The following is a 24,816-nucleotide window of genomic DNA, read 5'->3' on the forward strand; positions in this document are numbered from 1 at the left end:
AAGGAAGGAAGGAAGGATCAGAATTTGGCACGTGTGAATGTGCTCTCTCCCTTCCTCTTTCTGTATTCATTCAAATTGGGGGGGGGGGGATTGTTCCTGCCTGAAACATCTTCCTGGTCCTCCATCCTCATCTGGGTTTTTCCCAGGTTGAGCTCCATGTTCCCATGGCAACGGCTCTTCCTTCTCTCTGTCAAGGCCACCCTCTTTACTCTCCACCCCACGTCCTTCTCTTGCACTCCAGATCCACAGCCCTCAACCACAAAAGCCCCATATACGGACGCGGAGGGGGGGGGGGTTGCTTGGCACCGCTAATTCCTTCCCGCAGCACCACACCCTGGACGGGAAGACCTCAAACCCAACACAAGGTAAATTATCCTCAGTAGCTCACAGGGGAAAACAATTCCAAGTCTGCGTTCGTTCATCACTTTGGCAGTTTCGTGGGGTGTGTGTGTGTGTTAGGGTTAGTTAGTTTGAAGACCTCTGGCTTATATGGTCCATGCTGGCTGAGGAATTCTGGGAGTTGAAGTCCACCAGTCATAAAAGAGCCAAGGTTGCCTACCCCTGGTCTAGGAGGCTCACCGCTTAGAACAGGAGGACTTAGGCCAGGGTTAGGCAACCTTGGCTCTTTTATGACTGGTGGACTTCAACTCCCAGAATTCCTCAGCCAGCATGGCTCAGTTGGAAACCTCTCTCTTTCTCCTCAGCATAGCTGGCTCAGGAATTCTGGGAGTTGAAGTCCACCAGTCATAAAAGAGCCAAGGTTGTCTACCCCAGCCTAAGGACTCCTGCTTTGGGCAGGGGGTTGGACTAGAAGACCTCTGAGGTCCCTTCTAGGCATACAATTCTATGATTCTATGACAATTAGGAAGACTGTCTTGGAAAATCTGTGGGGCTGCCCCAAAGAAGGGGGAGTCAAGCTATTCTCCAAAGCGACAAGAAGCAACGGATGGAAACTAATCAAGGAGAGAAGCAACCTAGAACTAAGGAGAAACTTCCTGACAGTGAGAACAATTAACCAGTGGAACAACCTGCCTCCAGAAGCGGTGAATGCTCCAACACTGAAGAGACTGGACAGCCATTTGTCCGAAATGGTGTATAGGGTTTCCTGCCTGAGCAGGGGGTTGGACTAGATGATCGCCAAGGTCCCTTCCAATTCTGTTATGTTATGTAGGCAGCTTTGTATCTGAATGGACTAGATGAGGTATTGATAGGAAGCAGAACGATAACAATAATACATAATTTTGTGATTTCTCAATCGGAAACTTCATTTTCTGTCATTATTCCCTTATTATAATGATTTCCTGATTCACATTGTTGGTGTCATTTCCTCAAGCATTTACCATTATTCCATGCTGTTGATTGTGTTACTGTCTCACGTGGCTAAATCTTCCTTCAGTGTCCTTTTTAGTCACAGGCTTCCAACGTTGCTGTATTAACCAGGAAAGTCACCCTGATTTGGCCCACTCATCTGCTCGCGTTACTACGTTCCAAGCAAAACTGAGATTTTGAAGTCAAATATTATACTACTTTCTGTACTCTTATGTTTTTTTTTTAAAAAAAGTTTAATTCAATCACAAGTCAGAGATACTTTTCTGGCTTAAGTTTCATTCTGAGATGTAAATCGGATTCACAGGGTGAACCAGCCCTCATTTCAAAGGGAACCTATTTTAATGAATGGTCTGTATATCCTAATTTAACTCACCAAATGGGTAAAATATCCCTTGTTTCTGAAAGCAATGTAGTCTCTGACATGATGAGGAAAAGACCAAAATGTCATTGTTTGATTTGAAGATGGGGCTTGACTCACAAATCACAACAATCCTGTCTCAGTTTGCTATGTATGTATGTATGTATGTATGTATGTATGTATGTATGTATGTATGTATGTATTTGTATCCTGCTTCTATTATTTTATAAATAAATCAAGCTGGCAAACATATCCAACACAACTTCCTCTTCCTCTTTGCCCCACAATAACAACCCTGTGAGGTGATTTGGGCCTGAGCGACTGGCTCAAAATCACCCAACTGGCTTTTATAGTTAAGGTGGGACTAGAACTCACTGTCTCCTGGTGATTGGCCCAAAGTCACCCACCCAGCTTTCATGCCTAAGGCGGGACTAGAACTCAACGTCTCCTGGTGATTGGCCAAGAGGCACCCATCCGGCTTTCATGCCTAAGGCAGGACTAGAACTCACCACCTCCTGATGATTGGCCCAAAGTCACCCAGCTGGCTTTCAGGCCTAAAGTGGGACTAGAACTCATAATCTCCTGTTGATTGGACCAAGGTCACCGAACTGGCTTTCATGCCTAAGGCGGGACTAAAACTCACTGTCTTCTGGTGATTGGATCAAAGTCACCCACCCAGCTTTCATGTCTAAGGTAGATCTTGAATTTGTGGTCTCCTGCTTTCTAGCCTAGTGTCTTAACAACTAGAGGAACCACCTGCCTCCAGAAGTGGTGAACGCTCCAACACTGGAAGTTTCAAGGAAGAGACTGGACAGCCATTTGTCTGAAATGGTATAGGGTTTCCTGCCTGAGCAGGGGGTTGGACTAGATGATCTCCAAGGTCCCTTCCAACTCTGTTATTCTATTCTATTCTATTCTATTCTATTCTATTCTTTACCATTCCATTCCATATTTTATTCCATTCCATTCCATTCCATATTTTCTATTCTATTCTATTCTATTCTATTCTATTCTCTGACCAATGACCTGTTCCCTTCCATTCAGTCACTGGACAAACACGATGCACAAAACTACAAAATGAATCCTGGTTTATTAAACAAGCCAGTAAAACTGCATTCACACATAACACTGGCTGAGTCCAACACACACACACACACACACACACACACACACACACACACACAAAACCAAAATCACGTGATGGCTTAGAAAAGCCCAGCCTTTTTCCATGTTTCTTTCAACAGTGTAAACTTTTCAGGGAGGAAAAAAAAAATTACTTCTTGCTATATGTTTCTTCGGCTGTGATTTCACATGAGAATTGCAAGCATGACAATAATATAAATGGGCTTTAATTTACGGGGACAAAATGAACAAGTTTCCATAGAGGCTTTTTATTTTTTTTCCCCCCACTGCACAAAACAAAAAGGAAGAACTCCATTATTTGTAGTATTCTTCTGAACCTTGAAATTAAAAAAAAAAAAGGAATCCTTTACTAATTTAGTCCTTTCCCATTTGATGAACAGTTTTTCTTTTTCCCTCTTGCATCTCTAATGGTGCTTAAAATTAATATGATTTCTGCATTCAAGGCGTAGACGGCATTTTCTGATGCCTTCCTGATGGGAGATTCTACCAATGGACCAAAAAAAAAAAAGTTAATCATTTTTGTATCTAACATTGTGCTTTTTTTTTTTCCCAAATGGGAAGGAACCAGGGATGGCTATTCTTATCAATCATTCATATGGCACTCATAATGTGCAAAAAAAAAAGCTTTTTTTCATATCGACTTCTTTCATCCTCTATTAAAAAAAGAAAATAAAAGAATAACAGAGTTGGAAGGGACCTTGGAGGTCTTCTTGTCCAGCCCCCTGCTCAGACGGGAGACCCTAGACCAGGGGTAGGCAACCTTGGCTCTCTTATGACTCGTGGACTTCAACTCCCAGAATTCCTGAGCCAGCCGTGCTGAGGGGAAAGGGAGAGGTTTCCATGATGAGCCAGGCTGGCTCAAGAATTCTGGGAGTTGAAGTCCACGAGTCAAAAAAGGCCAAGGTTGCCTACCCCTGTCCTAAGTCCTAAGCGGTGAGCCTCCTAGACCAGGGGTAGGCAACCTTGGCTCTTTTATGACTGGTGGACTTCAACTCCCAGAATTCCTGAGCCAGCATGGCTCAGCTTGGAAACCTCTCCCTTTCCCCTCAGCATGGCTGGCTCAGGAATTCTGGGGGTTGAAGTCCACGAGTCATAAAAGGGCCAAGGTTGCCTACCCCTGGCCTATATCATTTCAGACAAATGGCTGTCCAGTCTCTTCTTAAAAACTTCCAGTGTTGGAGCATTCACCGCTTCTGGAGGCAGGTTGTTCCACTGGTTAATTGTTCTAAGTGTCAGGAAATTTCTCCTTAGTTCTAGGTTGCTTCTCTCCTTGGTTAGTTTCCATCCGTTGCTTCTTGTCCTGCCTTCAGGCACCTTGGAAAATAGCTTGACTCCCTCTTCTTTGGGGCAGCCCCACAGATTTTGTAAGACAGTCTTTCTAATTGTCATAGAATAGGCCCTAATTGTCACTGCTTACAACCCAGTTCTGAAGTTAAGACAGCCACCACCACCCCCTCCCCTGTAGTCACATGACTAAGTGTTTGGCAACCGTCCTCCATTTATGACTGTTTACAGCACCTTGATGGACACGTTTTATAGTGGTTTTGCTGAAAATCAGCATTTACTTCCTTTTTTTTTTAACAACCACAGCATCCGCTTTATGACCACCATAACAATGACGAGAAAGGTCACAGGATCATGTCGGTCACGTGGGTGACCCAGTTTCTGGCCGTGACGACTTATAACCTTGATGGCCAAACTCCATTATGGTTGCAAGCTGAGGACCACGTGTACATGACACGGATTGGGGAGAAATCCCTCTTTCCCAAGTCAAAGACCACGAACGTTATTATGAACGGGCCACCAAGTGAACTATTAATACCAAATTATTATTATTATTATGGATCATCGCACAGTTAGCCAGATGTTCAGACTGGATTTGGCATTTTGTCTACCTATCGAGTCCTTACCCAGGACCTGGGATAGGCAGATGTGGATGTTTGATGGTATTACAGATATCGTTGCAGGATGGAAGCAGCTCCTAGTAAGGCCGCCTTTTGCAATTGACTAATGGCAATTATTATTATTATTATTATTATTATTATTATTATTATTATTATTATTATTACATATTCACTCAAGGAATAGCGTGTACAGTCCAGAACTGTTCTCTAAATAAATCACTTGGGAATGCATCTGAGTGAAAAGAATTATTCTGTATTTCCCAGACTGGATGAAAATATTTCAGGATGCGTATATAGTAGATCGGAATTATTGAAAAAAATCTTACTTTTAAGGGAGTTTGCACTGTTTTAGAGGCAGGAAAGTTACTACAGTGTGAAAAGTCATTCTCTAACTTGCCCTGTTTTAACTTTTCTGCCAATAAGGGCTTCAAGTTACCTGATCTAAAAAAAAAAAAAAAGTTAAGTTGCTCAAGGTTAGCTTGTTGAAGCAGTAGCAGAGACAAACAGGGAGAGAAAAAAAAATCAAACATATAAGGGCTACGTTTAAAAAACTTCAGATTAAAGAGCCCCCTACGCCTCCAGAGTATTATTTTGTTCATCCTGCTTTTTCTAGCCGCAAGACCTGTCAATCTCTCCCGGCTAGCTATCCTTCTCAATTAAATGGAAGAATTGTGTTAATGAGTGCGCAGCGTTTGGCATTTTCAAGGGCAGCAATGTGGCAGATTTGAAGATCCCCCCCCCCCAAAAAAAAAGACGATTGCTTTTTTTTCCGAAAGAAATTTTCATGCCATAAAAACACGGCATGAGTCACTTCCTGAGTATATTTCGGTCCGTATAATGACAACTTTTTCATGCTGCTTTGTAGCAGAATTAGTATTTTGGGGCACTTCTCGGTCTTCGCAGAAGGAAAGTATTCATTCTCTCCAAAATAAGGATTTATGTCCTAGTTTGTGTCCTACACAGCTCTCGTCATCTTTCGTATGTGCGTTCTGTGTGGTGGCTGCCCTTGAAAAATATCCGCAAGCTTCGATTGGTTCAACGTGGCTTTTGTGCAAGCCTAGATTTGGACATGTTGTCGCCTCCGTTGCGGGAGTTGCACTGGGTGCCGATTGGCTTCCGAAATGTTTTCAAGGAAAAAAAAAAAAAAACCAGAAAGTCCAACTGCCTTTTGTAAAAGCACTTTTGGGACAACCATGATCTGGATGATGGAGAACTTCCATAGACATCATCATCATCACCATCATCATCACCATCATAAAGTTGGAAGGGATCTTGGAGGTCATCTAGTCCAACCCCCTGCTCAGGCAGGAAACCCTATACCATTTGGGACAAATGGCTGAGATACTGGAACACTGCTATCATGTCACCCCCTCGTTCCTCTCTTTGTTAAACTAGACATACCCAATTCCAGCAACCGTTCTTCCTATGTTTTAGCCTCCAGTCCCCTGATCATCTTTGTTGCTCTTCTCTGCACTCTTTCCTAGAGTCTCAACATCTTTTTTACATCGTGGCGAGCAAAACTGGATGCAGGATTCCAAGCGTGGCCTTACCAAGGCCTTGTAAAGTGGTATTAACACTTCACCTGATCTTGATTCTTTCCCCCTGTTAATGCAGCCTAGCACTATATTGGCCTTTTTGGCAGCTGCAGCACACGGCTGGCTCCTGTTTAAATGATTGTCCACTAGGACTCAGAGATCCCTCTCACAGTTGCTACTATTGAGCAAGGTACCCCCTATACCAGGGATTCTCAACCTTGGCAACTTTAAGACTTGTGGACTTCAGTTCCCAGAATTCCTCAGCCAGCAAAGCTGGCTGAGGAATTCTGGGAGCTGAAGTCCACAAGTCTTAAAGTTGCCAAGGTTGAGAACCCCTGCATTACTATACCTGTGCATTTGGTTTTTCTTGCCTAAACGTAGAACCTTGCTTTTTTCACCACTGAATTTCATCTGACTCAAGAAGTTGTTTAAAAAGAAGAAGAGACAATCAAATTATGAAGTCTGACTGTCCATAGTTCAGTTTCCCCCTCTTTTACACTTTTCTCCCACCTGCTCGTTTCTGAAGACCTCTCACCATTCGTATCTTTTAAAGATATTGTGAAACCCATCTCCTTTAAAAAAAAAACAACTCCTAAAAAAAATCAAATAAACGCTTACAAAAATAAGCAGGGTTAACAGGATAGGAGCTTTTTTTTGCAACATACGAACTCCGAGCTGGAGAATGCGTCTGTGAGGGTACAGCACACACCGCGTAGGCGTGATTACACTAATCGTGACAGTTGCTTCTTCGCCCGTTTCCTACCCACAAGTCCCATCTGCTCACAAGCACAGGCCCCGCATCAATGTTTGGAAAAGATTCAGACACACGCAAAGTCAAACCCCACCTGTCAGAATTGTGGGTTTTTTTCCCCCGGTACCACTCTTTTCAAAAGTCTTCAGGTTATTCGTTTGGAAAGAGAAAAATATCAAAACGAGTCAAGGGTTAAGAGTGTTCATCTCTTAATCTTGATATTGCTATTAGAATTGGGGGGGGAAAGGTTTCAAAGGGAAAATTTAGTGGGCTCAACAATATGCGGATGACATTCCTCCCCGTGATGATAAATTGATTTTCCATCGGGGTTGTTTTCTCGGCAAACAGCAAAGGATAGCAAAAAAAAAAAGTTCAAACGGTCTCTTCAACGTGTATTCTAACTTTGAGCAAGCGAGAAATTAATTACCGTCAAGCCCCCTTTCAAACGGAAAAACGTTAATGTATTAAATCTGCAGTTCCCAAATGGAGTCATCCTCTAATTCAGGGATCTTCAAACTTGGCCCTTTGGTGACTTGTGGACTTCAACTCCCAGAATTCCTCAGTCAGCATGGACTATATAAGCCAGGGGTCTTCAAACCTGGCCCTTTGATGACTTGTGGACTTCAACTCCCAGAATTCCTCAGCCAGCATGAACCATATAAGCCAGGGGTCTTCAAACTTGGCCCTGTTATGACTTGTGGACTTCAACTCCCAGAATTCCTCAGCCAGCATGAACCATATAAGCCAGGGGTCTTCAAACTTGGCCCTGTTATGACTTGTGGACTTCAACTCCCAGAATTCCTCAGCCAGCATGAACCATATAAGCCAGGGGTCTTCAAACTTGGCCCTGTTATGACTTGTGGACTTCAACTCCCAGAATTCCTCAGCCAGCATGGACCATATAAGCCAGGGGTCTTCAAACTTGGCCCTTTGATGACTTGTGGACTTCAACTCCCAGAATTCCTCAGCCAGCATGAACCATATAAGCCAGGGGTCTTCAAACGTGACCCTTTTATGACTTGTGGACTTCAGCTCCCATAATTCCTCAGCCAGCATGGATCATATAAGCCCGGGGTCTTCAAACGTGGCCCTTTTATTCCTGGCTGTGGAATTCTGGGAGTTGAAGTCCACAAGTCATAAAAGGGCCAAGTATAAAGACCCTTGCTTGTGGACTTCCACCCCCAGAATTCCTCAGCCAGCGTGCTGATCAGTTCAGATCAGCTTTCCCCATTTTGATCTTCCCTGGGTTGTAGGAGGATTATAACAATTCTGGCAAATGACGAGAATTTTCTAGAGGACCCTCCCATCTTTGAGAAAAGCAGGGTGCTTAATCCCTGAGGTCTATACCGCCTGCATAGTCAAAGTTCTGTCACTTGTGTCAATCACTCGTCATCATCTCTCTGTCCTGCGTCTCACTCCACATGCCGGGAAGCACAATGTTTATATAAAAGAGAGCTCTTTTATTTCAACGAGTGGAGAATGTTTTCCTGCTTCCCCGCCAATGCATCATTGGTTGTTTTCGGCTTGAAACAAAATGCAGCAGGCAATCTTATCCTTAACAGTGTATAACACAGAATCAGACTTCCTTTCCTATAATGGACTTCCGTCATTGTGTGCTCTCTTCGCTGGAACAAGACGGAACAGCTCATATGCACACCCGTTTAAGTCAGGGGTCTTCAAACTTGGCCCTTTGATGACTTGTGGATTTCAACTCCCAGAATTCCTCAGCCAGCAAGGACCATATAAGCCAGGGGTCTTCAAACTTGGCCCTTTGATGACTTGTGGACTTCAACTCCCAGAATTCCTCAGCCAGCGTGGGCCATGTAAGCCAGGGGTCTTCAAACTTGGCCCTTTGATGACTTGTGGACTTCAACTCCCAGAATTCCTCAGCCAGCGTGGGCCATGTAAGCCAGGGGACTTCAAACTTGGCCCTTTGATGACTTGTGGACTTCAACTCCCAGAATTCCTCAGCCAGCATGGACCATATAAGCCAGGGACCTTCAAACTTGGCCTTTTTAGGACTTGTGGACTTCAACTCCCAGAATTCCTCAGCCAACATGGACCATATAAGCCCGGGGTCTTCAAACTTGGCCCTTTGATGACTTGTGGGCTTCAACTCCCAGAATTCCTCAGCCAGCATGGACCATATAAGCCAGGGGTCTTCAAACTTGGCCCTTTGATGACTTGTGGACTTCAACTCCCAGAATTCCTCAGCCAGCATGGACCATATAAGCCAGGGGTCTTCAAACTTGGCCCTTTGATGACTTGTGGATTTCGTATATTCGCCTTCATTCACGTGCAAAAGACTTCATGTTCAGAGTACAAACTTAGGAAGGTCCTCTGTGCATTTGGAGAGCAAAATGCATCTCATGCATTTAATCATGGATTTTAAGTGAAAAGAAGAGCACTCTTATTCCTCAACGTTCCCACGTGAATTGGGCCATCTAATTAAGCAATTATCAATCTGCTATCTTATTAAGAATTTATTTCCTGCAAGCCTCAAACCTCATCTCGGACAGAAACCAACGCTTCAGTATCTAATATTCGTTCATTTTCACCACCGGCGCGTTAACATTTGCATTTTTTCGACATCTCTCTCTTTTCCCTGCCCTGCCAAACTGAACTTTAAATTGCAACGATCCTGGGACAAGGTCCCTATCCGGGTTTATTTTGTTGTACCTTTTTGCTTCTGATTTGAAGCCCACCTGTAATCAACCACTATTTACTGGTTTGTCCAGAAGGCCTCTCACATTCTCACCACTGTGCTGGGCACAAAATTGTCCAAGCTGAAAACCTTGCTCTGCTTTTGATGCTGCACCTTTTTGTCTGAAATATTGTACCTAAACACCAGCTTAATCAAAATGTCTGGGACACAGCTAACCCCCGCTCCTATAAAGACAATGTGTCAGACATCATCATCATCATCATGTAATAATCATAGTAGTAAAGTTGGAAGGGACCTTGGAGGTCATCTAGTCCAACCCCCTGCTGAGGCAGGAAACCCTACACCATTTCGGACAAATGGCTGTCCAGTCTCTTCTTAAAGACTTCCAGTGTTGGAGCATTCACCGCTTCTGGAGGCAGGTTGTTCCACTGATTCATTGTTCTAACTGTCAGGAAGTTTCTCCTTAGTTCTAGGTTGCTTCTCCCCTTGATTAGTTTCCACCCGTTGCTTCTTGTCCTGCCTTCAAGGGCTTTGGAAAATAGCTTGACTCCCTCTTCTTTATGGCAGCCCCTGAGATATTGGAATACTGTTATCATGTCCCCCCTTGTCTTTCTCTTCGTTAATCATCATCATCATTATCATGAGCCGAGGTGGCGCAGCAGTTAGAGTGCAGTATTGCAGGCCACTTTAGCTGACTGTGTTCAGCAGGTCAGCGGTTCAAATCTCACCGGCTCAAGGTTGACTCAGCCTTCCACCCTTCTGAGGTAGGTAAAATGAGGACCCAGATTGTTGGGGGCAATGTAAATATATATATACATTGCTTACTGGTGTACATCGCTTAGAGAGTGCTTGCACTTAAAGCAGTATATAAGTCTCATTCATAAATAAATAAATAAATAAATAAATGATGTTAGAAGGGACTTTGGAGGTCATCTAGTCCAACCCCCTGCTCAGGCAGGAAACCCTATAACTGACTAAACCACACTGACTAAGGCTAAAAATTGAGAAATCGGGATCCACTTCAGTCCCCTTAGTAAATTACAGCCGGGCTATTTATTTTACTTAGTATTCACATTTTTGAACTGCTTGTCTCCCTCAGAGGGGGATCATGCGTGGTATACAATAAAATGTTAAAAAAATAAAAGCAATGGATAAAAATTTACCATTGTACGAGGAGGATTAAATGCTGGTAAAACTACTCAAGAGGCGGAGGGAGGGCTCTCAGGACACCAGCCAGTCCCACGGCCCGTCCCTTGAGTGCCACGCGCAAAGCTGCACAGCCACGTTTTGATTCTTTTTTGCGACGGTCAGGAGACTGGGGGTCCGCCTCACCTCCGGGGGGGGGAGAATATCCCATAGGGCAGTGGTTCTCCACCTGTGGGTCGGGACCCCATTTGGGGTCGAACGACCATTTCACGGGGGTCGCCAAACAACGCAGTCTGCCATTTTTTCCCACTTTTCCTTAGCTGTGCTACTCCCTTTTATTCTATTGGCTTTTGAAAGCCAATAGAATAGACTCTCTTGAATAGAGTCTAATTCTATTGGCTTTCCAAAGCCACTAGGAATTGTCCAGGCTGTCTCTGCCCTGCTGAGCCCGCCAAAAGTCCCAGTCTGCAAACGGTGCTGCACCCGTTGAGTAGTCCTCGACTTACGACCGGTTGAGTAGTCCTCGACTTACGACCAGTTGGGGTTGCAGCATTAAAAAGGTTGAGAACCACTGCCATAGGGTGTGGACAACGGCAGAGAAGCCTCTCTTCCTTGACCTCCCCAGTTGGAATGCTTTAACTGATGGGGTCTGCAATATGTCTTCCCTGCTTGACTGGCTGGGACGGGTCAACGGGACAGGGCAAAAACATGCCATGTAGGAGGGCACAACCAACACTTTGAATTGAACTCAGAAGCAAATGGGCACCCAATGCATTTCACAGAGCGAAGGTGTTATCTGTGTTCTTCTCTGAATATAATATAATCATATCAGGATGGAGTGGTACATGGAAGCAAGATGACCTGGCTTTATTTTGCCAGCTCGTCCCCTTCTGAAAAATTATCTGAACAGCTGGTCCATTTTATACTAGAGCAGGGGTCTTCAAAACTCGGCCCTTTGATTACTTGTGCACTTCAACTCCCAGAATTCCCCAGCCAGTATGGACCATGTAAGCCAGGGGTCTTCAAACTTCGCCCTTTCATGACTTGTGGACTTCAACTCCCAGAATTCCTCAGTCAGCATGGACCAAGTAAGCCAGGGGTCTTCAAACTTGGCCTGTTTATGACCTGTGGACTTCAACTCCCAGAATTCCTCAGTCAGCATGGACCAAGTAAGCCAGGGGTCTTCAAACTTGGCCTGTTTATGACCTGTGGACTTCAACTCCCAGAATTCCTCAGTCAGCATGGACCATGTAAGCCAGGGGTCTTCAAACTTGGCCTGTTTATGACCTGTGGACTTCAACTCCCAGAATTCCTCAGCCAGCATGGACCATATAAGCCAGCGGTCTTCAAACTTGGCCCTTTGATGACTTGTGGGCTTCAACTCCCAGAATTCCTCAGTCAGGCACGCTGGCTGAGGAATTCTGGGAGTTGAAGCCCACAAGTCCTAAAAGGGCCAAGTTTAAAGACCCCTGGACTAGAACATCCGGACTTTCTGCATTAGGCCTTCCTGTAGCATCTCAGCTGTAATGCGCAGAAATCCGGTTTTCCTAGCACCCGCATTTTAAGCCCTGTTCTCCTCACCCAGAAGACGACAACGCTGTAAAACAAGGGCGGAAACCTTCGCAACCCAATTGTAATACGTCCCGGCAATGCAGGGAGTGGGGAAAGTCTCCCTGGGAAGTGTATTGGCAACGTTTCGATGAAGTCCCATTCGTCATCTTCAGGCTGGTGTTTTCAGCTTCGTGCTTCGAGGAGCAATATATATATTTGTGGGAGTTTCTTACCTGCAAGACGTCTTGGATCTTCACCCATACGTCCGCCATGTCGTACAACTTAATGTCGCCATCATACTGGCTGGCAGGAGGCGACACCGTCTGCTGGAGATGTCCTAGGACGACGGCGTGAGCAGCGGCCACGGCGTTGAATTTGTCAAAGAGAAGTTCCAGCAGCTCCAAAAGTAACCTAGAATTTGAAATGGGAGAAGCTCTTTGATTACTTCACTCGCTGAGTTTTTCAAATCGATCTGTCTATGTGTCCGACAGTCTTCTATTTATTCATTCATCCATCCACCCATCTACCCATCATGCCTCTATCTCTCTTCTATTTATGTATCTGCTTTCTATCTGTCTATCTGTGTCTCTTTCTGATCCCAAAAAAGTCTAGGGCAGTGGTTCTCAACCTTTTTAATGCTGCGACCCCCAACCGGTCGTAAGTCGAGGACTGCTCAACCAGTCGTAAGTCGAGGACTACTCAACTGGTGCAGCACCGTTTGCAGACTGGGACTTTTGGCGGGCTCAGCAGGGCAGAGACAGCCTGGACAATTCCTATTGGCTTTTGAAAGCCAATAGAATTAGACTCTATTCAAGAGAGTCTATTCTATTGGCTTTCAAAAGCCAATAGAATAAAAGGGAGGAGCACAGCTAAGGAAAAGGGGGGGAAAAATGGCGGACTGTGTTGTTTGGCGACCCCTGTGAAATGGTCGTTCGACCCCAAATGGGGTCCGGACCCACAGGTGGAGAACCACTGTTCTAGGGGCCTTGTTCCACACCTGTTATTTGCACTATTCGGGTGACTCTGAGGGCACAGATAAATCTCCCAGTGGCCTGAACGACTCTCAGAGAGAGTACTAATGACCAGATGACCAGATGCAAGGAATATAAGTCCTTCCATTCCCCATCATTCGGTCAGAACCGATCAAGCGTCTCGGATGAGAAGGGAAACGTCTTCCAAGGAAAAACAAAGGAAGTCCAGTTGTCCCTTGAAAACGCACCCCAAAACCATAGTAATAAAGAATTAAATCCCTATCAATATCAAAACCAAAAAGCCACATTAAAAGCAGAGATAAAACCCAAGATAGGGACCCAGAGTCGGTCCCCCGTGACTGAAAGGGTGCGGTAATAAAACGATTTTAATTTCTTTAAAGAGCCACAACGAAGTGGGGACTGTCGTTAATTTGGAGTGGAAGATAAATCGTTCAGATCCTTCGTACAATCCCAGTTTCAAGTCAGAAGCTGGTGGAATTGGGGAATGTATGCCATAACCGGGAAGCCCAAAGATAACCAATCCAAAGCCACCTAGCTGGCTCTCATGCCTAAGCGGGGCTAGAACTCACCGTCATCTGGGCAACTGACCCACCCAGCCAGCTTTCATGCTTAAGGCGGGACTAGAACTCACCGTCGCCTGGGCGATTGATCACCCAGCCAGTTTTCGTGCCTAAGGAGGGACTAGAACTCACCGTCTCCTGGGCGACTGACCCAACCAGTCAGTTTTCATGCCTAAGGCGGGACTAGAACTCACCGTCGCCTGGGCAACTGACCCACCCAGCCAGTTTTCGTGCCTAAGGAGGGACTGGAACTCACTGTCTCCTGGGTGACTGACCCAGCCAGTCAGTTTTCATGCCTAAGTCGGGACTAGAACTCACCTTCGCCTGGGCAATTGACTCACCCAGCCAGTTTTCATACCTAAGTCAGGATTAGAACTCACTGTTGCCTGGGCAACTGACCCACCCAGCCAGTTTTCATGCTTAAGGTGGGACTAGAACTCATCATCGCCTGGGCGATTGATCACCCAGCCAGTTTTTTGTGCCTAAGGAGGGACTAGAACTCACCGTCTCCTGGGCGATTGACCCATCCAGCCAGTTTTCATACCTAAGTCAGGACTAGAACTCACAGTCTCCTAGGCAATTGACCCATCCAGCCAGTTTTCATGCCTAAGGCTGGACTAGAACTCACTGTCTCCTGGGTGACTGACCCAGCCAGTCAGTTTTCATGCCTAAGTCGGGACTAGAACTCACCATCGCCTGGGCAATTGACCTACCTAGCCAGTTTTCAGGCCTAAAGCGGGACTAGAACTCACCGTCTTCTGGGCGACTGACCCATCCAGCTGGCTCTCATGCTTAAGGCAGGACTAGAACTCACCGTCTCCTGGGCGATTGCCCCACCCAGCCAGTTTTCATGCCTAGGGCAGGACTAGAACTCACCGTCTCCTGGCTTCTAGACCAAACTGGCTCCCTGAGAGATTAATCTTTTCCCTCAGAGATTAATATTGGTGAACCATATAACATTATCTCCTGTGCCTCTTTCCCTTGAAATCAAAAGTAGGATAGTGTGATATTTAGCAGTATTAAATCTGTATGCTACCCAACCCCCAACAACTATGGGCAGCTAATAATATGTATTCTGTGCGCTACCGAGGGCAATGCCCTGTATTTTGAGAGCAATAAATCTAACTCAGTGCTAAAAGCAACCAGTAAATTAATTAATGTTGTTATGTAACAGTATTTATCACTGAAACAAGTAGAGTATCAGCGAACAAAGTCAGACCTATAAATTCCACATTATGCCACACGTGTAATAAATTACATACCTCAGAAAACCTTACTAATTCAAGCTCCTTTTTTTGACCACGGCTTCTGAAAACTCTATTCATTTCTTTCTTTCTTTCTTTTTTTATCCTTATAGATTTTAGAGAACCAAAGGGCTCCGTTGCTGGCGTTAAGATTCATTCGTTTGCAGTCGCATATTAATTTCTAACATCCATCATGTCCTCCATGCACAATAGGTTAAATTATACATAATGTAACATTACTGGAGATTATTATGCATTGTTACACAAAATAATTACCAATGTCTTGTAGGATATAAAGGGCAACTTTACACGGGTCTTCCCATCTGCCTTTCAAAGGCATTCTGCTCATTATTCTAAACAAATAAAACAGATATTTCTTACTTAGAGCACTTATAGAGAGGAAGATTTCCTTTCATCATGTGTGTTTTAAATGTACGAGGAGGACGCCGTTTTATGCGATAGGGAGTCTCAAGTTACGACTGTGAGGTAGTCCTTGAGCTACAACTGTAATAGAGATATGGGCAGTTTATGAAGTTATGACCATTACAGCTGCAAATGGGGGCGGTCAATGACCAACCTGATTTTATGACTTTTCTTTTTTGCAGAGATAGTTCAGCAAATGTGGTGGTCCCAAGTGCAAATCCATTTTTTTATTATTTTTGGGGGGGGGGGCAAAATGTGGTCACATGACCACAGGACGAGCCAGCCGTGCACTGCAGCTGCCAAAAAAGCCAACACAGTGCTAGGCTGCATTCACAGAGGGATAGAATCAGGATCACTAATACTACTTTACAATGCCTTGGTAAGGCCACACTTTCAATACTGCATCCAGTTTTGGTCACCATGATGTAGAAAAGATGTTGAGACTCTAGAAAGAGTTCAGAGAAGAGCAACAAAGTTGATCAGGGGACTGGAGGCTAAAACATATGAAGAACGGTTGCTGGAATTGGGTATGTCCAGTTTAATGAAAAGAAGGACGAGGGGGGACAGGATAGCAGTCTTCCAATATCTCAGGGGCTGCCACAAAGAAGAGGGAGTCAAGCTATTCTCCAAAGTGCCTGAAGGCAGGACAAGGAGCAACGGATGGAAACTAACCAAGGAGAGAAGCAACCTGGAACTAAGGAGAAATTTCCTGGCAGTGAGAACAAATAACCAGTGGAACCACCTGCCTCCAGAAGTGGTGAATGCTCCAACACTGGAAGTTTTTAAGAAGAGACTGGACAGCCATTTGTCCGAAATGGTATAGGGTTTCCTGCCTGAGCAGGGGGCTGGACTAGATGATCTCCAAGATCCCTTCCAACATTATTGTTGTTGTTGTTGTTATAGTATTTCGCAGCTAACAGAAAATTTTACAATTCCTTCCAAATGTTCTGAAAAGGGCTTCGGAAGTACCTCCGCTCACACCCATTAAAATATTTTCCAGTTTTTCTCAGGCCTTTAAATCTGGTCCTGTCCCGTTGTTCCGTCTAAGCCAGTGATTCTCGACCTGTGGGTCGGGACCCCATTTGAGGTCAAACAACCATTTCACGGGGGTCGCCAAACAACGCAGTCCGCCATTTTTTTCCCCCTTTTCCTTAGCTGTGCTACTCCCTTTTATTCTATTGGCTTTTGAAAGCCAATAGAATAGACTCTCTTGAATAGAGTCTAATTCTATTGGCTTTCAAAAGCCAATAGGAATTGTCCAGGCTGTCTCTGCCCTGCTGAGCCCACCAAAAGTCCCAGTCTGCAAACGGTGCTGCACCGGTTGAGTAGTCCTCGACTTACGATCGGTTGAGTAGTCCTCGACTTATGACCGGTTGAGTAGTCCTCGACTTATGACCGATTGAGTAGTCCTCGACTTACGACCGGTTGGGGGTCGCGGCATTAAAAAGGTTGAGAACCACTGATCTAAGCCTAAGTGAAGTTAATAAAACCTAACGAAAGTACAGATTTTAGTAAGATAATATGCTCTGCAAGTTGTTAAGCACCTCGGCGTCCGCAACATTACAACGGGAAGGGGCCGTCAGCTCTACGAATGAAAGGGACACCTGAAGCCTGGGGGTACATATCCGCTGAGCAATTATCATGTTTTTATGACAAGGTACTTCCTTCTCCGTCCTTATCAAAGGCCCCGCCTCAATTACCTCTCCCTATGCCTTTTTAGGAACCCAATTATTGTTAATTAATGTGCCGTAGCCAAACCCATAAATATTTTAGGGTCTGGCAGGGACTTGTCACAGGAAATTACTCAGAGAAGAGAACCATTTGGAAAAAAAAAAACCTCTTGCTGTTTACTCTCCTGAGAAGGATGTGGCAAGTGAACGGAAAGTGATCCCATCCTCACTAAATGCCGAAGCAAAAACGTTCCTTCCGTGCGGGGAGTCCTCGGCTTACAACTGTTCGTTTAGGGACCGTTCAAGGTGACAGAGGCGCTGGGAAAAAAGTCACTTAGGACCGTTTCCCACACCTGCGACTGTTGCAGCGTGTCCCGTGGTCACGTGATCAAAATTCGGATGCTTGGCAAACGGTTCATATTTATGACGGTTGCAAGGTCCCGGGGTTTCGTGACCTTTTGACAAACAAATAAGTTCGAGGACTTTCTGTACTGGAAGGGTCTTCTTCATTCTAGGCGCTATGAAAACCCTGTCCTGCCTTAGGCATGAATACCGGCTAGGTGACTTTGGGCCAATCACCAGGAGACGGTGAGTTCTAGTTCCTCCTTTGGCAGAAAAGCCAGCTGGGAGACTTTGGGCCAATCACCAGGAGACGGTATTACATCAGGGGTCCCCAACCTTTCTGTGTTGGCGGCCTGGTGGGAAAAGGAGGGACAGGTACATTTATGCGTGCATTTGCACAGACGCTAATGTGGCTGCGTCCACATGCGCATAAACAGGGCAGCGAGCATGCACACTCTGTAAATGGGGCTGCTAGCACCGGTGAGAGGCTCACAGCTCATGGCTCGGCTAGCACCGGCTCTCAACTCACGGCTTGGCTAGCGCCGGCGAAAGGGGGGCTTGAGCGTGTGCACGCACACACACGTGCGCACACACTGGCCAGCCACTCACACGGCCTAATGGCCAAGAGGCCACGGCCCGGCAGTGGGCCACAGCCCATAGATTGGGGACCTCTGTCTTAGAGCAGAGGTCCCCAACCTTTTGGGCGCCAGGGGCCAATTCCATGGAGAAACGTTTTCCCACGGACTGGAGAATGTGTGGGTTTGTGTGCTGCCTGCATCCCACGGACAGGGCCTTGCTTATTTGTGCGGAAGGAAGGAAGGAAGGAAGGAAGGAAGGAAGGAAGGAAGGAAGGAAGGAAGGAAGGAAGGAAGGAAGGAAGGAGAGAAGGGAGGGAGGGAGAAGGGAGGGAGGGAGAAGGGAGGGAGGAAGGAAGGAAGGGAGGGAGGAAGGAAGGAGAGAAGGGAAGGAGGGATGGAAGGAAGGAAGGAAGGAAGGAAGGAAGGAAGGAAGGAAGGAAGGAAGGAAGGAAGGAAGGAAGGGAGGGAGGGAGGGAGGGATGGGTAGGTCTTACCTGGGCTGATTTTCCTGGACTACGTTCTCCCCTCTCTGGTAGCCACCGTCTGCCACCTGGGTGCTAGACCTCTTGACAATTTGCTTCAGCTCCTGCTCTAAACGATCCTGGATGGCCTTGATGGTCTCTGGAATTTTTCTCAGTTTGGCCAGTCCTTTGATGAGAATGCCCATGAAGGCCGAGCTGTTCTCCTCGGGATCCAGCTCTAAATCTTCCTTGATTTCCATCAAGCTAACTTCTCTTCCTAAAATGTAAGAAAGACCAAACCCGAATCGTAAAACAGTTGCTTGAGCCTCAAGCCCAAAGACTTTCTTAGGGCCCATTAGAGAGATAGAGAGATAGGGATAGGAATAGGGATAGGGATAGGGATGGATAGATAGATAGACAGATAGATAGATGCAGAGAGATAGAGATAATAGATAGATAGATAGATAGATAGATAGATAGATAGATAGACAGATAGATGCAGAGAGATAGATAATAGATAGATAAATAGATAGACAGATAGACAGACAGACAGATAGATAGATAGATAGATAGATAGATAGATAGATAGATAGATAGATATAGCAGCAGAGAGAGGCTGAGAGAGATAGAGAGAGAGAAAGAGAGAGAGAGAGAGAGAGAGAGAGAGAGAGAGAGAGAGAGAGAGAGATGATTATTTTATCACTCACCGCTGCTAAATTGAGCGGAGTCAAACTTGCGAGGCGTGGATAAGTTAGTAACGTCGAGAAGAGGCAGAGCAGAGGCCTCCTTCACATGCGAACTGCAATGAGAGGAAATTAAACTTAGCCACTGTGAGCCAAGAGAACTCCAGCAAGCATTCACAAATGGCAGAAATGTAAATGAGAAGATTAAAGGTTCCCTAACGTGGCAAGCCTCTACATCCCCGAGGGAATTATCTGAGGAGGAGGAGGAAGTACTCACAAAGCTCCGTTGTTGTTGTTTTTTATTGTTTTAATCTTTTATAGGCCGTTTGGTTGGGGGTCACCCAGACTCGGTTCAGAGATGAGCGGCTATGAAGTATTTTTAATAAATGAAATAAATACATTGCCTAGGGTCTGTTTCACATGAAGACTCACAAACCAGAAGGGGAAGCCTCCAACTTTAAACTCCTCCCAGACTAACAGAAAAAAAAATATTTGTAGCTCAGGACTGAACAGTGGAGTCCTTGATGCTCCCTAAGCTGGTTGGTTTGCTTGCAAGACATTGCATGACCCAACTAGGGAACATCATCAGTGCTCGAAAGGAGTGGAATTTGCGGGGGAGGAGGAGGAGGAGGAGGAGGAGGAGAACTGTGGAGTCTTGGTGGTCTCTGAGCTGACCAGGGAACTGGGGGTCAGCAGCCCTTAAGATCCCTTCCAATGTTACGACTTATAGCATTTTTGTAGCTCATGAGCCCACAACATGATGATTGCACGGTGTTGTAACTTTGACACAGTCTCAAAAGACCTCTTGAAGGTTTTTGTATCTAAAAAAACCCGCAAAAAAGTACACGGCCAGCCATCAAATAGTCATCAAAATGACACCACCATCACCCCCCCCCCCCAGACTTCCCAAGGTTGGACTCTGGAAAGGGAAAGTAATGAGAGTTTATTGGTTCCCTAGAACGATGGGTGGCTTTTTTTCAAGGTTGAGTTGGCTTATACAGCTCGGCCCAAATTTCATTTTATTTGAGGTAGGAAGACAGTCGTATTCCTGCATTAATGGAGTTGCAATTAGGAGAGGAGTGGCTAAATCAGGGATAGGCAACTTGGCCCTTTTATGACTCTGGACTTCAACTCCCGGAATTCCTGAGCCAGCCTGGCTCAGCTTGGAAACCTCTCCCTTTCCCCTCAGCGTGGCTGGCTCAGGAATTCTGGGAGTTGAAGTCCACCAGTCATAAAAGAGCCAAGGTTCCCCACCCCTGTCCTATATCAGGGGTCCTCAACCTTGGCAACTTTAAGACTTCTGGACTTCAACTCCCAGAATTCCTCAAACCAGCATGGCTCAGCTTGGAAACCTCCCCCTTTCCCCTCAGCGTGGCTGGCTCAGGAATTCTGGGAGTTGAAGTCCACGAGTCATAAAAGAGCCAAGGTTGCCTACCCATGTACCAGGGGTCTTCAAACATGGCCCTTTTTTGACTTGTGGACTTCAACTCCCAGAATTCCTGAGCCAGCATGGCTCAGCTTGGAAGCCTCTCTCTTTCCCCTCAGCACAGCTGGCTCAGGAATTCTGGGAGTTGAAGTCCACCAGTCATAAAAGAGCCAAGCTTGAACACCCCTACCCTAGAGCAAGGGTAGGCAACCTTGGCTCTTTTATGACTCGTGGACTTCAACTCCCAGAATTCCTGAGCCAGCATGGGGGAACTATGGCCTCCTTGATGACTGGTGTACTTCAACTCCCAGAATTCCTGGGCCAGCATGGCTCAGCTTGGAAACCTCTCCCTTTCCCCTCAGCACGGCTGGCTCAGGAATTCTGGGAGTTGAAGTCCACCGGTCGTAAAAGAGCCAAGGTTGCCTACCCCTGGGCTAAACGAACGCATAAACAAGACGGACCTTACTCTCCCCTTTTCTTTACTCCGTTGTCCAACCTTGCTGGTGGACTTGATGTAAAGATGACGGTGGAGTTCATCGATCAGAACCAAGTGCATATTCATCTTTTTGCTGTGAAGTTCCAGCCTGAGGTCACTTAGTCCCTCCACCTGAAGGAGGGGTCCTTCCAAGGAGTTCACAGCCGATACCTTTGAACAAAATAAATAAATAAAGGTCGATTTAGTTCTTTCCCAAAGCCGTTACGTATCAATACTGCGAATCCTCGCATTACGACCGCACTTCGAACCCAAATTTCCGTTGCTAAGCGCGACAGGGCTTAAAGTGAGTTTTGTTCCATTTTTATGCCACAGTTCTTCGGTGAATCCCCGCAGATGTTTAATTAGGAAAACGGTCGTGAAGTGAATCCAGTTTCCCCATGGACTTTTGCTTCTCAGACAGTCGCAAAAGGGGATCGCGTGTGACTTGGAGACACTGCAGCCGTCCTAAATCGGAGTCGGTTGCCAAAAATCAGAATTATTATCACACAGGACCGTGAGGTGCGGCCAGGGCTGTGTGTGTGTGTGCGGGAAAAACGCTCGTTAAGTCATTTTTTTTCAGTACCCCGGTTACTTCGAACAGTTACGAAATGAACCATTTTTAAAACGAGGATTACCTTGTACATTGCTCCGTGTAAGATTTACCTCGGGTCAAATTCTAAGGACAATCTCATCAAACAGCTAAATTTTTTACAGTGTTTCTCAACCTTGACCATTTTAAGGCGTGTGGACTTCAACTCCCAGAAGTCCACAGCCAGCACTGCTGGCTGTGGAATTCTGGGAGTTGAAGTCCACACACCTTAAAATGGTCAAGGTTGGGAAACACTGAGCTAAAACATATGAAGAACAGTCGCATGATTCGGGTATGGCTATTCTAGAGAAAAGAAGGACCAGGGGGTGACATGATAGCAGCATTCCAGTATTTGAGGGGCTGCCACAAAGAAGAGGGGGGTCACGTTATTCTCCAAAGCACCAGAAGGCAAGACGAGAAACAATGGTTGGAAACTGACCAAAGAGAGAAGCAACCTGGAATTAAGGAGAAACTTCCTGACGGTGAGGACAATTAACCAGTGGAACAGCCTGCCTCCAGAAATCGTGGATGCTCCATCCCTGGAGATTTTTAATAAGAGACTAGACAATCAATTGTCTGAGATGATATAGGTTCTCCTGCTTCGGGGGGGGGGGGAGCTTTCCTTCCAGCTCTATTCTATTCTATTCTATTCTATTCTATTCTATTCTATTCTATTCTATTCTATTCTATTCTATTCTATTCTATTCTATTCCATTCCATTCCATATTTTCTATTCTGTTTTGTTCCATTTCATTCCATTCCATTCCATATATTCTATTCTATTCTATTCTATTCCATTCCATTCCACATATTCTATTCTATTCTATTCTATTCTATTCTTCCTTCTTATTCTATATTCTATTCTATTCTATTCCTATTCTTCCTTCTTATTCTATACTCTACTCCATTCTGTTCTCTATTCTATTCTATTCTATTCTATTCTATTCTAGTCTACTCTATTATTCCTTCTATTCTATTCTATTCTATTCTATTCTATTCTATTCTATTCTATTCTATTCTATTCCATTCCATTCCATTCCATTCCATTCCACATATTCTATTCTATTCTATTCTGTTCTGTTCTGTTCTATTCTATTCTATTCTATTCTATTCTATTCTATTCTATTCTATTCTATTCTATTCTATTCTAAATATTTATAATACAAGAAGATAGCTTTTCTCTTAAAAAAAAACAGGAGATGGAAGAAGGAGTGAGCCCCAATGATGAACTACGAAAGCAGAAGAGTGAAAGGAAGAGTCTGCATTTAGCAAAATGAGATCAAGACGAAGGGATTCAGCCAAAGCCTTGGCGGGCGAAATTGATTTTGAAGAAGACCCCTTGGATATGATTCTAAATTTCTCCTGCAATAACAGTCAATTAAATTAGCAATCCCTAGAAATATGACCGCTCTGTCCACGGGGCAATTGAAGCGTCAACCTCAAAACTCAAAGGGGATTTTTTTCCTTGCCAGCTGTAACCCTGGGATTGCTAAATACTTTAATGATTTGGTCTCCACTGAGTCATATCCAACTCCGGTGCGTTTCAAAGATCGGGCACAAACGGGTGTCTACTGCAATATTTCCAATTTACAGCTCGCCCAGTGTTTAAGGTGACCTTCTTAGGGGATGTAATAACGTTTAGATAGTGATAAATATTTCAGCAATTCTGTTTAATTGTGTCAGCTCTCTATCCCTGAGCAGCGGGTGGCAGCACCAGCGTAAATACATCGCAACTCAGTTAAAAGAGAGAGGACTGGCCACAAAAAGAGAGTGTCTCCTTTCTGCGTATTATTTTAATCAGTAAATAAATCTCATTTTGCAGAGGCATGGCTATGTTAAGGAAAGAGGAGGTAAACGGACAGCCGCAAGAGCTGGCAGCAAATCAAACAATAATTCAATTTAATAATGAGAGATATGCAGAGTGATGGCTTATGGTTTTAAGCTCACCGTCCATCGTGTCTCCTCAATGGCACGAAGAGCTGCCTATAACAATAATAATAATGATGATGATGGAAGGGACCTTGGAGGTCATCTAGTCCAACCCCCTGCTCAGGCAGGAAACCCTATACCATTTCAGACAAATGGCTGTCCCGTCTTTTCTTAAAAACTTCCAGTGTTGGAGCATTTACCGCTTCTGGAGGCAGGTTGTTCTACTGGTTAATTGTTCTAGCTGTCAGGAAGTTTCTCCTTAGTTCCAGGTTGCTTCTCTCCTTGATCAGTTTCCATCCGTTGCTTCTTGTCCTGCCTTCAAGGTGCTTTGGAGAATAGCTTGACTCCCTCTTCTTTGGGGCAGCCCCTGAGATATTGGAACACTGCTATCATGTCACCCCCTGGTCCTTCTTTTCTCTAGAATAGCCATACCCAAATCATGCGGCTGTTCTTTGTATGTTTTAGCTGTTTGATGAGATTGTCCTTAGAACTGGAGAAGATAACAAAATACAAAGACCTACAAATAGAAGCAGAAAGACTGTGGCAAAAACAAGCAAGGGTAGTACCAATAGTCATAGGCGCCTTGGGTGCAATCCCAAAACAATTGGAGCACCACTTGAACACCATTGGCATTGACAAATTCGCTATTAGTCAATTGCAAAAGGCGGCCTTACTAGGGACTGCTTCCATCCTGCGACGATACCTGTAATACCATCAAACATCCACATCTGCCTATCCCAGGTCCTGGGTAAGGACTCGATAGGTAGACAAAATGCCAAATCCAGTCTGAACATCTGGCTGATTGTGAGATGATCCATAATAATAATAATAAAGTTGGAAGGGACTTTGGAGGTCATCTAGTCCAACCCCTGCTCAGGCAGGAAACCCTACACCATTTCAGACAAATGGCTGTCCAGTCTCTTCCTAAAAACTTCCAGTGTTGGAGCATTCACCGCTTCTGGAGGCAGGTTAATTGTGCTAACTGTCAGGAAGTTTCTCCTTAGTTCTAGGGTTGCTTCTCTCCTTGATTAGTTTCCATCCGTTGCTTCTTGTCCTGCCTTC

At 45.1% G+C, this 24,816-nt stretch overlaps 1 protein-coding gene across 4 annotated transcripts in view; it reads right to left on the reverse strand.

The window, feature by feature from the left end:
- EXOC4 (exocyst complex component 4) overlaps positions 1-24,816 on the reverse strand; it is a 281,528-nt gene that overhangs the window by 200,317 nt on the left and 56,395 nt on the right. For 3 of the 4 annotated variants that reach the window (XM_039324739.1, XM_039324737.1, XM_039324740.1), the window contains 4 exons: positions 21,223-21,407; positions 19,360-19,454; positions 18,686-18,929; positions 12,616-12,793 (listed from right to left, as the gene is read on the reverse strand). In XM_039324739.1, coding sequence (XP_039180673.1) covers positions 12,616-12,793; positions 18,686-18,929; positions 19,360-19,454; positions 21,223-21,407 — 702 coding nt within the window. The remainder of the gene's footprint in view (positions 1-12,615; positions 12,794-18,685; positions 18,930-19,359; positions 19,455-21,222; positions 21,408-24,816) is intronic. The other variant, XM_039324738.1, reaches the window with a different exon arrangement.

This window comes from Crotalus tigris, unplaced genomic scaffold (genome assembly GCF_016545835.1).
Source record: "Crotalus tigris isolate CLP2741 ecotype Arizona unplaced genomic scaffold, ASM1654583v1 scf7180000024308.805542, whole genome shotgun sequence".
NCBI lineage: Eukaryota > Metazoa > Chordata > Lepidosauria > Squamata > Viperidae > Crotalus > Crotalus tigris.